This window comes from Xiphophorus maculatus, chromosome 2 (assembly GCF_002775205.1).
Source record: "Xiphophorus maculatus strain JP 163 A chromosome 2, X_maculatus-5.0-male, whole genome shotgun sequence".
Lineage (NCBI taxonomy): Eukaryota > Metazoa > Chordata > Actinopteri > Cyprinodontiformes > Poeciliidae > Xiphophorus > Xiphophorus maculatus.
The window spans coordinates 11,713,277-11,729,789 of record NC_036444.1 but is presented as its reverse complement, the minus strand read 5'-3'; the positions used below and the strand labels follow the sequence as shown (position 1 = coordinate 11,729,789).

The window sequence follows — 16,513 nt, the reverse complement described above, 5'->3', positions numbered from 1 at the left end:
AGAGTCGCTTAGGAAGGAGAACGTCTGATTGGAAAATGATCCTTTCCAATCAGAAAGGATAATTTGATTGATTGACTTTGATTGATCAGATCAAATTGATTATTTGATATGATCACTCAAATGTTAAAGTGACAGATCAGTAATTTTTATAGATTTACTGGCTTAATAAAGACAAAGAAGTATTTCCAGTTGAATAAAGATGTTCACACACATCAAAGCTGCTGCGATTCATATTCAGCAGTACTGTAGAGAGCAGTGAAACACGTTTTGGTCTCTGAAATGGATTTCTGTACATTTGATTTCATACACTGTTGTTTCTCTCAATACACTTGATTTTGTACCTTTAATAAGGTAATATAAAAGCAAATATTCCATTTCTTTGAGAATCTTAGGGGCAATGATAAACATAATGTTACATGTTGCTTGACAATCTTTTTAGGACATTACTTGTAGAATATGCGATTTGGAATAATAATCATACTGTCAGTAAGGCATTAGAGGAAACAGTTAATACAGATCCACCTTCACAAACAATCATGGAGAACATAATTTTTTATAAGTAAATATTTTCTCAAATCCTGTACTGCACGTTTTGACTTGTTCTTCTCTCATAATACATTTGGCCTCCCGTGTTTAATTGTACCTATTGTGAAACAAAAAGGCCATTAAAGCCAAAAGCCTTTTCTTACTAGTTTTTTTTAAGGGAAAGCTTGACTGGTACTCTTGAGTGTGTTAGTAGAGTGTGCTAATGTTAATTAATTAACTAAATAATGGTTGCTTGAGTTTTGAAAGTCATCTAATCAATATAATTAAAATAATTATCACTTTCAAAATGATCCCAAAATGACCCCAAATTGTCTACTAGAAACATTATACTTTTCTCGAAAGAAGTATAATGTTCTTGTTTAATGAAATCCCAGTAATCACCCTGTAACACGCTTTCTGTTCTGTATCTTATTGTAGACAGATCACTCATATTTAGATAAAAAAAACTCTGAAGGTCATGTCAAAACTGTAAAAGCTGCCATCTTCAGAAACTGTGATATTTGCATCTTTTTTATTTTTTTGCTGGTATTTAAGTTAGACATTTCTTCCTCATAGTGAAATGTAATAGCGAAAGCCACAAGATCTGACTCATGTCCAAAATTTGGTCATTCCAGCATATTGTTTAAAAGTTTCTTTATCATTTTTATCCTTCAGATTAACTTTGTTATGTACAGACAAAATGTCTCTGCATAAATTCATCAGTCTGTTGCACTATAGACTTCTTCATAGTGGTACATTTTCCAGTGTTTTGTCAAAATCTTTAGTGCTGGGTAAATGACCTAAATGCAGGACTGTAGGAAGTCAGGTACATCATCCCTTGAACTGAATTTTACAGGAAAACATCTAAAGTATTCAGGGACTCAGGGGAATAATTACAACTGGCTACAAGGGGGTTGATTGGAAGCAGAACCCCACCCTGTGTTTGAATTGTAGTGATCCTCTGTTCCCATTTGTGGCACCATGTGCAGATTTCCGCTCCTCACTTTGAATCAACGATTTACAGTACATGACTATGTAAAAAGAAATAGTGAACCATTTACAGGGGGAATAGATTCTAGTCATATAATGAATGAATGTTGCCTTGCAATAAAGTTTTAGTGTTGGAAAATTTGTGTTTTATAAATAAATATTTTAGATTATCGGATTAAACAAGAGGTGGGAAATGATGGGCAGCAGAGCTGTTGAAACTCAGCCTTAATTGAGTAATAAGCTGTGCTCAGCAGCATCAGATTCTGTTGGCCGTATTGTTGTCAGATAGCATCTTTCATGATAAAATCCATTCAGTCCTCACACTCTAATTATGCGGGGGAGCGTGGGAGTAATAAATATTACACACACACACACAGAGAGAGAGATACATACACACATGAACTGTAAAACATAAAACTTCATGGGCAAGGAGAGAAATTTTCAGAGGGAGATCAGATTAGCGGAGCTTCTCTGATCTGTGGCATGAGAATACTGGGCTCATGTATCAACCAGCCATCTAAGCTGGCGTATCCTGTCACAACCAGAGGCACACACACAACTAAAATATGCAATCACATACACACATGTACTCTGTACAAAAAAGTTTTTGTGAGTGACGCAATAAGGCAGGAGGTAGGCAGGACCTCTAAGCAATTTGATATCCCTACACGGCTGAGTTTTTGCTGTGAGGCACGAATGTCTTTGAGCCGTTGTTAACAATGTCCTCAAACCCCACCATAGGTCTGATGCTTCATTGTACTAATAACAATTTATTGTGAAGTCTATTTATTAAAAGGGATTTTTTTTTATCTTCTTTCCCTGCTCTCCCTTTTACCTTCAAGGAGACTTGATGCCCAGATGGTTTGCCCCTTCGTGTGTGGTCCAGTTCAACACTTCCTGACCATTCCATGGGCCACAAGACGACGCCAACATCCACGGCCGCAGCTTGACTCAAACCCTCTGCGTTTTCTGCTCCTCCTTTTTTGCCCCTCACCCCTAACATCAATCTCTGCCCTCTTGCTCTCCTCCGCTTCAACTTCTGCTTCTGCTCTGACCTCACATTTTGACAATCCAAGTCCTCCCTGAGCCCAACATGGTGTCCCACCTTCCCTCTTTAGTTTTTGTCATGATGTGTCAAGGCGCCCTGCTGGCAGACCCACCTCAGTCCCGCCGTGAGATCCGCATTGAGGGCGACCTGGTGCTCGGCGGCCTGTTTCCAGTGCACGAGAAAGGGGCTGGGATGGAAGAGTGTGGGCGTGTGAATGAAGACAGAGGAATCCAGAGGCTGGAGGCCATGCTGTTCGCCATAGACAGAATCAACATGGACAGCGCTGTGCTACCGGGCGTCTCCCTTGGGGTGCACATTCTTGACACCTGCTCAAGAGATACATATGCGCTAGAGCAGGTGGGTGAGCTCAATTGCTTTTCAAAAAAAATCAGTATATGTGTAAATTTTGGATGTTTCTGGGTATGGTTTGAAGACACGTGCTGCCTCTGTGCTGGTAAATAGTCAGCACACATCCTGTGTGTAGACTGTGGAGTTTTCATTTGCATCAGTTGACATCTACAGCTGAAAATGAACAAAAAACAAGATCTGCACAACAGTGCAACAAATCCAATTTGAACTGAGAAAAACAGGTCTAATTAGAACTACATATTCAAGTGTTCTATGACTTGCTTATTTGAAATTTCATCAGAAATGGGCCAAAGATCTTGTCTCTGAAGATAAACGTTAATGCTTGAAAGAGGCAGACTGAAACTATTTTCCATTAGGAAAATGAACCAAATTACAAGAAAGATTACTGCACTTTGCCGCCAGGAATTGTTATCTTTTAATAAAAAGACCATATATTATCTCGCCACGTCCTCATCCATCTATTTAACAAGCTTCAGGATACATCATAATGTGCTGGTCCACAAAATGCCAATAAAATATATTGAAGTCTGTGGTTGTAATATGATAAAATGTGAAAAAGTTCAAGGGGTTCTTCTTTCAAGTTCCAGGTACTTGTTCTGTTACTGTTATTCCAGAAGGATCTCATTTGAATCACGGACCTCTGTACTGAGGAAAACATTGAAAGCCCTGAACATATATTGATAATTGCGTGTTCAAAGAGATAGAAACCCATTTTTGAATGATTTCCAGGCTCTGGAGTTTGTGAGAGCCTCCCTCACCAAGGTGGATGACACAGAGTTCATCTGTCCTGATGGGTCTTACGCTCTGCAGGACGACAGCCCTCTTGCCATTGCAGGGGTCATCGGAGGATCCTATAGCAGTGTGTCCATACAGGTAAAACTAACATTTACTCATATAAACAACATATTCAACACTTCGCCCCACGTTACATCTTTGTGAGCACCTTCCTGATTTTTTTCGCATACCGCCTTAAGGGTTTGAAAGTTGACATATTCCGGCTCCCATGGTCTGATTGTGTGTTAGTTAGCATGCACATGCATATTTCTTTGAATCAAGTTCAGTCAGCATGTTCGTCTGTGTTTCCCTAACTCCTGTTGCTCTTGTCACAGAGCTGGGTGATTTACATAGTTTAGCATAAAACCTTTTTCTCTCTTTCTCCTCTGTGACTGCACAAAAGCCTCCTCCTATCAGTTCTGAAATCCCTAATCTGAGCAACTGTCTTTCAGTCTCCTCACCCTTTTCCTTTTCCATCCCTCTCTCTCTCCTGTATTATGCATTTGTCTTTTCATGTACTTCAAATCTTTGCTTTGTTCTGTTTCATTGTGGGTTGTCTTTATGTGCATCCACAGGCATTCCCCTTGGCTATTAGGGAAAAGATCAGTGTATGGTAACCTCAGCCCCCTTCTCCTCCTCCATCCTGGGGCAGTCATTGTCAACATTTTCGCTCTGCCTCTTGTCCCTCCTTAACCATTATTATACCTTGTTTCCTTTCACCTTATTCTTGTTGCCCCCCTTTTTTTTTGCTTTTTCCATTTTTGACATCTGTTTTTAGGTGTGAGTGTGATTCACAGGACCTTAACGCTGCCCTACTTTCTGATCTCCATCCTTTAAAGATTAGCTAGCTACGCCTCTCTACTTGGCCAGTGTGTCTCTTGCTTCTTAATGAAGTCATATGGAATTATTTTATGTTGAACCATGCAGTTCAATGCCTGGAAGCTATTTACCTTCCTTTATATGTGTGGATGCATCTTAGTTTGTGTTCTTATGTTCGTGTGCCTGTGCTGGAGTCTGAGACACATCCAAGTATTACTCATTTTATATTTCCCTAAATATATTTATAAACAGTCACATCATGCATATTTTTACTTGCAGAAATAATTATGCCTCCTTAGCCTACAGTTACCCCATTTGTAGCATAAAGAGTTCAAATTTAGAACAAGGGTTGACAGGTATTGCTCAACGCTACATCTTCTGAAATCATGAGTAAGTGTACCTATGTGTTGTTTTTTTTATTCCTTTATTTAATCAGGTAAACCCCGTTGAGATCTAGATTTCATTTTCAAGGGGGACCTGAGTTTGGGGGACCTGTTTTGATGCTTTATCACTCCACTTCTCTGTTTTTCCTCTTTCCATTTTTCTCACATTCAATCTATTTCCACATTATTACTATCTTCCCTCCCTGCTTGCTCACAAGAATAAAGCAAAGTGAACTCGCCAGAACTCATCCCCTCAGATAAACCGTGTTGGTAGATGTTGTCGCTGTCTGGTGGCATCTGACAGAGCAATCCAGTTACACTTCTAAGTGTGACCTTTAGTGGCAATTAAGTCAACACCGTTCATTGCTGTTAAACTCATAAAACCTTCCTAGATGGCTAAAAGCAGACATCAGTGTGACTGTGGCAGTGTGTCTAAGAGTGTTTGCGTGGATTTCAACCTGTGTGCCGTCTACTGAGCTGTGTTATTAGTCTAATAGGATTTTGACATGTTGTCAAAACAGCTCATCAACTGCACCATGAATGAGATACAGAAAAACCTAGAGCAATGCACTCTCCAAGGATTAAACTGAAGAAAGCGCAACATTTCTGTGTAGTTTGTTGATTTGTGCATTCAGGTTAATGATGTATATTTATGAGTCTGTCAGCATGAGCGTGCGTAGCAGCTGTGTTTGCATTGTTTGCGCTTGATCATGTGCTGGGATTTATGGAGAGAGCATGACTAGATTCCAATCATCATGAAAGGCAAATGTTATGGAAACCATAAACCTTTTAATGATCTCTGTGTCTGTTTTATGGATGCTGTACAGCATGGGTGCCAGTATCCTGCAACTTTTAGATGCATCTCTTTTCTAACATACCTTAGTCAAATGAATTAATTCCCTCATCAGCATGCCATTCAGCTCTGCAGAGGCCTGGTAATGAACTATCGATTTGATTCAGGTGTGTTTGTGAAGGGAAGCATCTAAAAGTTGCACAATGGAAGCTCTCAAGGACTAGAGTTGGGCATCCCTGCTATACAGTTATGTCTAACTTTCTGCATATGATGGGTGTTTGGTGAATGGAATAAAAATTTATTTAATTTGGAAATTGCAAACAATATTCAGTGGGTAACCCAAGTAACAACATAAAAAAGAGAAAATAAAATGTAGAATAAAATAAAAACATGAAGCAAAATGCACAAAAATATAGTTCCAACTTCAGTTATTTAATTTACAGATCAGGAGAGAATTAGGATTAAATGTACTCTTATTCTCACCTCTTGGCCACAGGACATCAGTTATACTATTGATTAAAGATGAATTTTGACTAATTCCAAAATGTGAATAACACAGAAGCATCAACTAAGTGACAGAAACATTTACTGAATATCTAACATCGTCCTCTTCTGAAAGGAAATCCAGACCTTCGACTTGAAGGTCTGGATTTCCACAGTTTTGACTCCACACGTAGAAATCAAAAACATTTTGAGTAATGAGTAAGAGTTTTGAAGCTGAAAACACCTCTTCAATTAGGATTCTGCTCCTCTACCAAAAATATGCTTTGAATATTTCACAGCAATTGATTATTTTTTGCTCTGGGCAATACTTGTGCTGTTTAGAAGTTTCACTATATCAGCAAATTTCAATATTACAATATTTACCGCAATGCTTGTTTATGCTTAAAGCTGCTGTCACACTATTACCTATCTTGCCATGTATGCTGGCATATTTAAAAACTGTATTAGTATGTATAAACATGAGGAAATGAAGGTGATTTTATAGAACAGCAAGTCCTGTTGCCGCTTTTAAGTGTGTATTTCTCTTGAAATTCTCCCATCATTGGCGTGTTATCATGAGCCTGTACTGTATACGGGTGAAAAGGCTCATGACTCAGGGCAGCACCATTTGGTGGATGGGACAAGAAGGGGAAAAAAGACTTATCCATCAAGAGGGATATTCATTATTTTATGAAATAATTAGTTTTCATTTTGTATTTTATTTAGTCTACTACAAATCTGGATAAAAAAATTTTTTTTTTATTCTTACTAGATCAATATATGATATTTTAGGCCATCTAAGAACAAAATTTCAGTACTTCATGCATGTCCCCAAAATATTAGATAGATTATTCTGAAAGTAGGTCAAGCCATCACTTTTATGTGCTGTTTCAAATGTACTGCATGACATGGTGAGTAAATCTTCATCAGCAGAGAGAGAATCTTCATTATGTAGTGTGAGATTAATATAAGTAATGTCATTACTAGGCCATTGCAGCAGTATTCGAGCAGAAGTTGTCTGTATGCTAGAGTGATGCTACATATGCTGAATATGCGCCAAAGGTGGTTGTGCGAATTCAATACTTCTCAGCTCAGTTTTTTGTGAATACATCACAGTAGATTTGTGTAAATGCCCTATGAACTTCATGAATAATCTAGGTGTTCATAGTTTATCTCCTATTTTAAAATACATCATACCTTTTTTAAATGATTTGATTCTAGTGTAGTATATTGGCCCTCAGTGGAAAACTCTTCACAGCTTTGCAACAGTGCATAAAAACATAAAATGCATTGAATTAACTGTTTCTTTAGGTTAACAGAACAAAACTTACTCAAAAGAAACTGGCTCAATTGTTGACACCTCACCAAAACATCTTTGATGTAAATGAATTTTATAAGAAAACTATTTCCCTCATGGGTTTGCATGACCATTTGTTAAAGAAAAAATCATGGATACAGAGAATGTCAAAGTGAGCAATAATTTTGGTAAATTTGTGTAGTACGTTAGAAAAGGTTTCCTGTGATTTATGCCTTATTTTACTGTCTATCCTTGCAGGTTGCCAATCTTCTCAGGCTCTTTCAGATCCCTCAGATAAGCTATGCTTCAACGAGTGCCAAGCTCAGCGATAAGACCCGATATGATTACTTTGCCCGCACTGTACCGCCTGACTTCTACCAGGCCAAAGCCATGGCAGAGATCCTCCGGTTCTTTAACTGGACATACGTGTCCACTGTGGCGTCAGAGGGAGATTACGGTGAAACTGGTATAGAGGCCTTCGAACAGGAAGCACGAATGAGGAACATCTGCATTGCCACTTCAGAGAAGGTAATGAAAGAAACAAAAATAGCTTAGAATCCGAATCTTAAATCGTCACTGCACCAAAAAGACTCACTAAGGTGCTAGATTTATAAGTTTCTCATATTTTTCCTTTATGGCTTATCTCCTGTTCTTCTGAATTAGGGTTAAAATTACTGTGTTATCAGTGCTGAGGCAGAAAATAAAAGCTTATCTCTAAGAATTCTTTCTGAGTGCTTTCACAGTCTCATTTTTTATGTCATTTACTACAGAGGTGAATAATAGCGTGAGACTGTTAAGCACATTTTCTTGCTTGTTTTTCTCCATTAAATGATGATGATCACGGATTGCAAATAGCATTAGAACGGAAGAAGCATTTTGTTTTTTGTTTTTTCACTCCATAATCCCCTGTTTTTCTCCAGGTGGGACGTTCGAATGCAAAAAAGTCTTACGAGGCTGTAATCCGTCAACTCCTCCAGAAGCCAAATGCCCACGTGGCCGTCCTTTTCCTGCGCAGTGATGATGCCAGAGAGCTGATTGCAGCTGCCGCCAGGCTTAACACCTCTTTCATTTTTGTGGCTAGTGATGGCTGGGGCGCACAGGAGAGCATTGTCAAGGGAAATGAAATAACTGCTGAAGGAGCTATCACACTTGAACTGGCAGCAAACCCTATACCAGATTTCAACCGCTACTTCCTGAGTCTGGACCCTGTCAAAAACCACAGGAATCCCTGGTTCAGGGACTTCTGGGAGCAGCGTTTCCAGTGCTCTTTGGGAGCTGGAGGCTTAGGCTTCGGGGGAACACCTCTTCCGCCGTGTGACAAAAACTTGTCGATGGACCAGAGGTATTTCGAGCCAGAGTCCAAGATCATGTTTGTGGTGAATGCAGTGTATGCCATGGCCCATGCCCTCCACAACATGCAGCGGAGCCTGTGCTTGAACACCACCAAGCTGTGTGACAGCATGAAGGCCCTGGATGGGCGCAGACTCTACAGGGATTACATTCTTAATGTCAGCTTCACAGGTAAGTGAGCAAGCGCATGGTGAAGAGAGTGTCGAGTTCCAGATAAGGTGCTGAGAGTGGATGAAGCGAAAAGAGAAGCAAATGTTGGAGAGGAAGGATACAAGATAAGAAGAAATAGACAGGAATGTGAATGTAGTGCCTGCTTAACGGTCTTCTAATGAACACATGGCTGTTGTCCATCTTCTATGCCACAGAACATGAAAAGTACTGAAACAAATCCTCTTAATTGCTATGTATTGTCAGAGCCAGCTTGCCATTGACACCTTTTACCCATGCGTAATTGATACGACACTACAAAGTTGCTTTGAGGAATGAGAGCTGCAGTTAATCCGTGAGCCATATTCTTCTCTCTTACACTAATGAGATTGTGTGTGTGTTATAATAGCTCCTATAGCATGCAGCTTGTCTGTCTGTCAGTCTCTGAAGAGTCGAGAGAGAGGAGACAGAGGATTGGCTTGACTGACAGATCACGCACAAAGGAAGTGTTATAAATAAACTGCTGCATCTCAGGGACTGACACAGGTTTAGAGGTGCTTATTCCCCCACCAACCGTGACCAGAAGCAGACTTCAAAACACCCTGGCAAACAACATTAACAGCGGCTTTGCCATGGGACATTGGGGAGAGTGAGCAGGAGGGATGGAAAGAGGACGAGGGAATGGCATCATCCATGAAGGTTGGGGAAGAGAGAGGGGCTTACAGATAAGACTGACAGGCAGACTAAAATGAGAAGAGAGAGTTTGGGGTAAGGTGAACAGAAGTGAGAGAAAAAGTAGTAAAGAGAGAAGCGAGGAGTGAACAAACAAGAGCTGCAGCAGAACCTGAGTGGGACATCATGCGTCAGCTGAAGAACACGGTTTTATTTGAAATGTTCCCATCATGAAAATGTGGGTAGATAAAAAAAGACTGACACAAATAAAGCTGACCAGATCTCATAAAAATGAACAGTACTCTCCATTTTAGATAGTTGCTTACAATATTGATTGAAATACCTCACATCCAGTAAAGCACAAGATCCCTACCATTTCAGATCCCTACTCCATCCAGCAGCAGTGCAAGGTACTATTTATTCAAAGTAAATTGTACCGTTTGTTTTTGCTATGCTGTTGCCCTTAATTTTTCTGTTTTATAAGTTGCAAAATTTATATCATATAATAGATTTAAGAGTTGTCAAAGATTATATTATATAAAGATATATTTATTTAGTTTATTTAGCTGAACTACTTCCCTTCATACTTCAAAAAAAATAGTGTCACAGATAAAGCCCTCAAGTTCATGCCTGGTTCTTTTCACACTAGAAAAGAACCAGCCGCCAATGAAGTCATCCTCAAAAAACAACTAAAAACACATCCAAGAGTAACTATGGGTTTATAAGAAATAAGAAAATAACTTTTAATGTGTAACCTTGTTTAAAAAAAATCAAAACAATGTTTCACTTTGTCTCACCATTGAACAGTAGAAGGATATGTCATATACTTTATTTATGTGAAGGATGTTTATGGTATAGATCTGGAAGAAAATCAACAAGATCAAATGTGATTTTCCTCACTTTTCTCTGCTCTCTTTTCTATGTCTCTTTCTTCCGTTACCTATCAAAAAGTCTATGAGATGGATGTATTCATTCAGAGAATCCATAGCTATAAGAGCTTGATTGTGATTCAGTTTAAGTGAGCACAATATGACAGCACTTATTTTCAATTGTTGGTTGGCCCTGAATGACTCATTCTCACTGCTCTGTAAAGCTGATACAGTGAGTGGAAAAGAAGGTGAGGAGTGTTGAAGTTTAGCTGCAGCATCACTATCCGCAGTGCTCTCAGTCAGAACTGGAGAACCGAAACTCCTCAGCGCACCATAGATCTAATGCACACACAGACTTTATATAGCATCAAAGTTTTATTCCACATGTGCTAAAGTAGTATCCTCTTTTAGTGGATTTCCTTTCACAGCACTGTGGACGATGTCTTCTTCTGTAATGAGGTTGTTTGTTGTGTTTCCCTGACACTTTATGTGACGCACTGATGCAGCATGTTGTTTGGTTAGGAGAGTGTTTTCAGTCACAGCTCTCTTCATCTAGTCTCATCGAGCTAGTTGCTATGGTAATAAAGCCGACTCTATTGCCAATTGTTGAGGTGATCTGGTAGATCACGGGAACCGCTCCGAAAGAACTAGCAGCAGACAGTGGGGCAGATTTGTGCATTTTGTGCATTTTTTATGAGTCCTTGTTACATGAGTCAACCACAAAAACACGGATAAACATGTGCCAAAAAGACACATAGACAGGAATCTGCAAAACAGTCAGCTATTTTTTTTTTTTTTTTTTTTTTTTACAGAGGCAACTTGAAATGCTTGCTTTTTTTCTGCCAGCATGGAATTGCAGACACCCCCAACCCACACACTTCTCAGAGCCATCATTCAACTCCCACCCACCTCCCCGATCTGCAGCAAACAGATCAGTATATACACACATGCATGCAGTCTCTGTTCAAATAGTGGTGATAGATGTGATATTCCCCCTTTTCTGCACTGTGTGTGCGTGAGCGGGGGTGCGCGTGTGTGCGTGTGTGTGTGTGTGTGTGTGTGTGTGTGTGTGTGTGTGTGTGTGTGTGTGTGTGTGTGTGTGTGTGTGTGTGTGTGTGTGATACGTCTGTATTAGCAGAGGCGGTGTGCCTTCAGGGCCATATTGAGCACAGAGCTTACTGCAACGTTCAGATGCAAGTGAACAACCTTCACTCATTCCCTGCGTTGTTTTCACTTGACTCTGTCTCTTAACCTCCATCTTTTTGTCGCTATTTCTTTGGCTTTTTAGTCCTTCTTTTTCCTCTATCTCTCCATCTCCCTTCCTATTTCTCACCTAGAAAACATCCCACTTTTTCTACATTCAGAAACAGCTCAACCCACACAGACTTCACAAGGTTGCTCTCCTTCTTTCAGCTGTCTCTCCACACCGGTATGTTCCCTCACACTTTCCTTTTACTTGTCCTTCCATCCTTCTTTCACCCATTCTTTATTGATTCTTACCTCTGAAGAATTTCCTCCTTCCACCTGTATCTCTACTACCATGACAGTGGTTTGTGGTACTTCCACTGGTGTATTTCCTCTCTTTTACACCTGTATTCACCTGTCTCTCCTTCCTTGTCACTTTACTTCTTTTCTTACTCTTATCTTGTCTCTCGGCCCATTCTCCATCCCAGAACCTCCTGTTTTTGGCTCAAGGTTTCTTTCTTTTGTCCCATCTATCTCACCCATCTTTGTTTCACTCAGGCCTTAGGTCTCCTCTGCTTTCCTTCGTCCCTTTTTCAATCCAGACTTCCTTTTCTCCTTCCTATCTGTCCTCTGGCATTCCCTTGTGGCCTTCTGCAGTGTGACCCAGGCAACATTTCCATCCTCTGGGATTGAATCTGCTGGGAGAACAAAAAGCTAATGTGATCTCGCTTTTGTGTTCATTTGTGACATGCGAGTGCATCTTTGTGTATTTATGCACGAGTGCTGAGGGATGCGTCTGTGTCAGACATGCACTGTGAAATAAAAGAGAAAATCATTTCTCGATGAGTCTCTGTAATTTTCTCTTCGTCCTTATGAAATTACTTATTTTTACTTATTCCTCTATAGACCACTTGCCTTCTCTGTCTCCCTGCCTTTAACACCAACATACCCCCTTGGGCCTTGTGTTAGCCCTTCATGGCTGAGAACATAATTAATTTCTCACCTTCTGAATGAAAAGCCTGTCTTCGCCATGCTTCTAATTAAGCCAGAATAATAAGGTGTTTCTCAAGTTAGTAGAATTGGTAAAGTGTCTCACTTTAGAGATGTTTTCATGCAGAAGGTTTCCAAACTAACTGCATTTGCTACTTTTTGGAATTGCCCCATTTTGTTTTGTTCAATTTTTGGTCTTTATGGATTTTTTAAATATCCTTCCATTATCTAAGCCCAGTTATCCTAACAGGGGTGTCTAAATCTGGCAGTTAGCAGGTGATAAGTGGCGTACACCCTGGACTGTGGTAGGAAGCTGGAATTTTCTCTGGAAAGCTCCACGCTTAAAGATAAAAGTATGGGATTTGAACCCAGAACCTGCAAGGCAATGGCACAACCAACTGCTCCAGTGTGCAGTCCAGATTTTTAGATAGTTTTGCAAAATTATCACATTTTTCTTGTCAAAGCAATGACTTTAATGTTTTGTTTATTAATTTATGTCATGTAGAATTGATCTAGATTTTGTTTGCTTATGTGTTAGTCTCACTTTTTAGATTTTGTCGAGTGTTTTCTTTGTTGTGCTACCCTGCAGTACTTCGTCATTATAAGTGGTCAACATGCCTGATCCCTGCCTTATATATATATATACATATATATATATGTTTGAGTTAACCTGATGCTCTTCTGAGCTTGTTTTACACTGTTTGTTCAGGGAACTGTGCAGATTAATAGTCTAAGCCAGATGTGTCCAACTCCAGTCCCCAAAGACTGGTGTCCTGCATATTTTACATATATCCATACTCCAGCAAAACTGTTACAAATAGTTGGATTTACCTTGACTTTTTAAGTATCTATAATGTTGCATTTGATTTCTTTCACCAGTATTGGACTCATACTGTCAGAACATAGTGTATTTTAACAAATTTGCAAGATATAATACATTTTCAAAATGTCATCTTTATATAAATGTAAATACCGGTGTACATTTTTCATAATTGGTACACTTGTTACATTGTCTTCTGATATTTTGAGAGACGTTTGTTGCATTTTCAGTCAGAAAACAGTGTTTTGGTAAAATAATTTTAAAAATTCAAGTTCTAGTAGGGGTATGAGCCATTTTGGCTTAATTGTACGTGGCTAAATTAAAATCCAAAAATAAAAATTACAAAAAGCAATCTACTTCAAAAGTAACAAATGAATGTTCAACAATCTTATCAGTCAACTGCTTTCATTTTCTCTTTTTGGCACCTGCCCTATCCATTTTCAGACATGCAACGTAACACAGATCTGTCCCACTTAATTTGGAATGGAAACTTTACAACATACTAGACAAACTTCACATAAACACACTCGGAGTCTGAGGCAGGACAACAGTCGAGCATGCTGGTTTACATTAACCTTTACTATATCACTTACACAATGCAATTCAAACTATCAGATTTTTCCCACGCAGTTCCTCGTCTTCCATATTCTTGGAAAAATCTGTTTTGTAGTTTGACACTTAAAAAGTCATTGCAGACCACCAGTTGCCTAAAAGTCGACTAGTTGGTGGAACCCCTAGTTGTTAGTGGGTGTGTATGTATATATTTGAGACAACTATTATATCTTTAAAGGGATGGTGTGTATTTTCCAGGCATATTGCCATTTTGTAGCATAATCAAGTATCTATATTACCTTCAGTTGTTATAAAAATGCAGTATATATTAAGCATAATTTAAAAGAAGTTTGACTTCATAATGTGACACTTTGGGCTTCTGTCTCTTTAAGAAGCTCATGCTCTTTCTGACACTCAACACGTCATCACAACAATGTTTCTCATTATGCCATTTACAATCATTCTTAGCAGTGTTAGACTGAGAAGTAGTTCATATGACAAGCTCAGCACCAGGTATTTGATAATTGCTGTTTTTGATGAGAGAATAACATTATAACAGGGTGTATAGCTTAAAAAAGTTGATTTTACACCTTTAAAATTTATATCATAGAAAATGTGGAACATATAATAAAAGTTAATTTAATGTATCTATGCAAACTTCTGACCTGCAATGTAGGTTTCTGTTCACTATGGCATCTGAGTTGAGATTCAAAGAGAAAACAGCTACCATCAGTCTCCAGTACATGTCTCTCCACTCTGAGGAGTCGTAGAGAATTTCACTGGCTCAAACTTGCACTCGCAGACACTTTCGTGATAAGACATTCTGTGAACTCAGCATATCCACCTCCATGCAGTCAATAAGAAGTCGGGGGTCCTAACAATCTATTTACTCGCCGAACTTGATTTTTAGGTAATTCAAGGACAACGCTGAAAGGGACCATCAGAGGCATCTGTAATCTTTTAGGCTGCTTTACATGTAATTACTGACATACAGCTCATTTGGCTTCAGTACACATCCAAGGTCCTGGCAACATATTTTTGATAATTGGCTGGCGGGAAAGTGTGTTTGTGTGTTTCACTGGCAAATAGCCTGGTTTACCTATTACTCTGTGTTATTTTGAAGACTTTATTATAAGCCAGCTGCTGGGATAATGATTGATATCTCTTCTTCATCTTTTGATATTATCGCCACATTCTTATTGCAATAATTTAGCTGTCAGCTAACCATTTAGCCCCAAAATTTAAATAAGACTTGACGCTTTGAATTTCCTGTGACAGAGGGGAGGCAGGAGGAAGATAAAGGGTTTTGCTGTCTCTGTGATTTATGGATTTCATAAACGCTAACCCCCTCTGCTGCCATCTGACATGCCATTCTTCCCTGAACACACTGAGCTTGCACAACAATTGGATGGCTTTTGCTGCTGTCAGTGCCACCCATTTGTACATGCTTGTGTACACGCATGCACGCGCAAGCTAACAGCAGGGTCAAAACTTTGGTTCTGTCAGCACAGCCTCCCACTGAGCTCAGAGCAATACCTTAGCTATCACACTGGAAGTACAACCTAATAGGGTCCTCACATGCATTTGTGTGCACATCCTCACAGAAAATCTGACGGCTTATTTGCAATCTGTTAAGATTTATTCTACTGATCTCGTTCTGTATGTATAAAAATTGAATTTGACCTGCAAATTCTTCTGTCAACCCAAGCATGGAATGATACTAGGAAGGCGTTGCCATGTTATCAGTGCATCTATCTACTGAGGAGCTGAGAGTCTTGAGAAATCAAAAACCTGGCATATCTTGCACTATCCCCAGTCGCATCATCATTTGACAGGTTGCAGTGTATAACACATCTATGTGTCAGCAACATAGATTTGATTGCTCTGCTATAGGGACAGATGTGGCATTGTGGGAGAGACACACTTTGTCTGAGTCAAAAGGACGAAGTGTCAGCACTATCAGGTCGGATACTGCCAACAATGCGTCAGGTTACTGTTTTCCCAGTCCAAAGTCATTTTCTCCTTTTTTTATGGCTTCAGCATCATGCCAATTTTACAATCTCCTTTCTTCCCACATCCTCGGGGTAGATGGTAATCCTTTCATAACAACATGTATACAAACCAATTTGGCAGTTTCAGCACTGTGCCTCCCTCGCAGAGGAGACACACAGGCTAATTCCATCAATGAGTGGGTACTTATTACATTGCCCAGGGTCTTTATTCCTGTGCCTTTATGACTATATGGTTTTATAGACAGAGGCTTAACGATGCCTTTGGTGATACACATGATCAGATAAGATATTAGGCCAGCGAATTTATCCCTATGGTACCTTGGAGAGGGATATGAAGCCAGTGACATGCGTATCATCAAGCATCACTGGCACTTGCGGCCTCTTTGCTAATATCTGAAACTGTCTGGTTCTCAACAATAAAAACATAATTTGAAT

At 39.5% G+C, this 16,513-nt stretch overlaps 1 protein-coding gene across 2 annotated transcripts in view; it reads left to right on the top strand.

Moving 5' to 3' along the window:
- Positions 1–16,513, top strand: part of LOC102237526 (metabotropic glutamate receptor 3-like) — a 49,554-nt gene that overhangs the window by 21,331 nt on the left and 11,710 nt on the right. The window contains exons 4-7 of one of the 2 annotated variants that reach the window (XM_023351448.1): positions 2,361–2,920; positions 3,662–3,805; positions 7,740–8,009; positions 8,402–9,002. In XM_023351448.1, coding sequence (XP_023207216.1) covers positions 2,609–2,920; positions 3,662–3,805; positions 7,740–8,009; positions 8,402–9,002 — 1,327 coding nt within the window. In that variant the 5' untranslated portion in view covers positions 2,361–2,608. Of the gene's footprint in view, positions 1–2,357; positions 2,921–3,661; positions 3,806–7,739; positions 8,010–8,401; positions 9,003–16,513 lie in introns of both variants that reach the window. The other variant, XM_023351442.1, reaches the window with a different exon arrangement.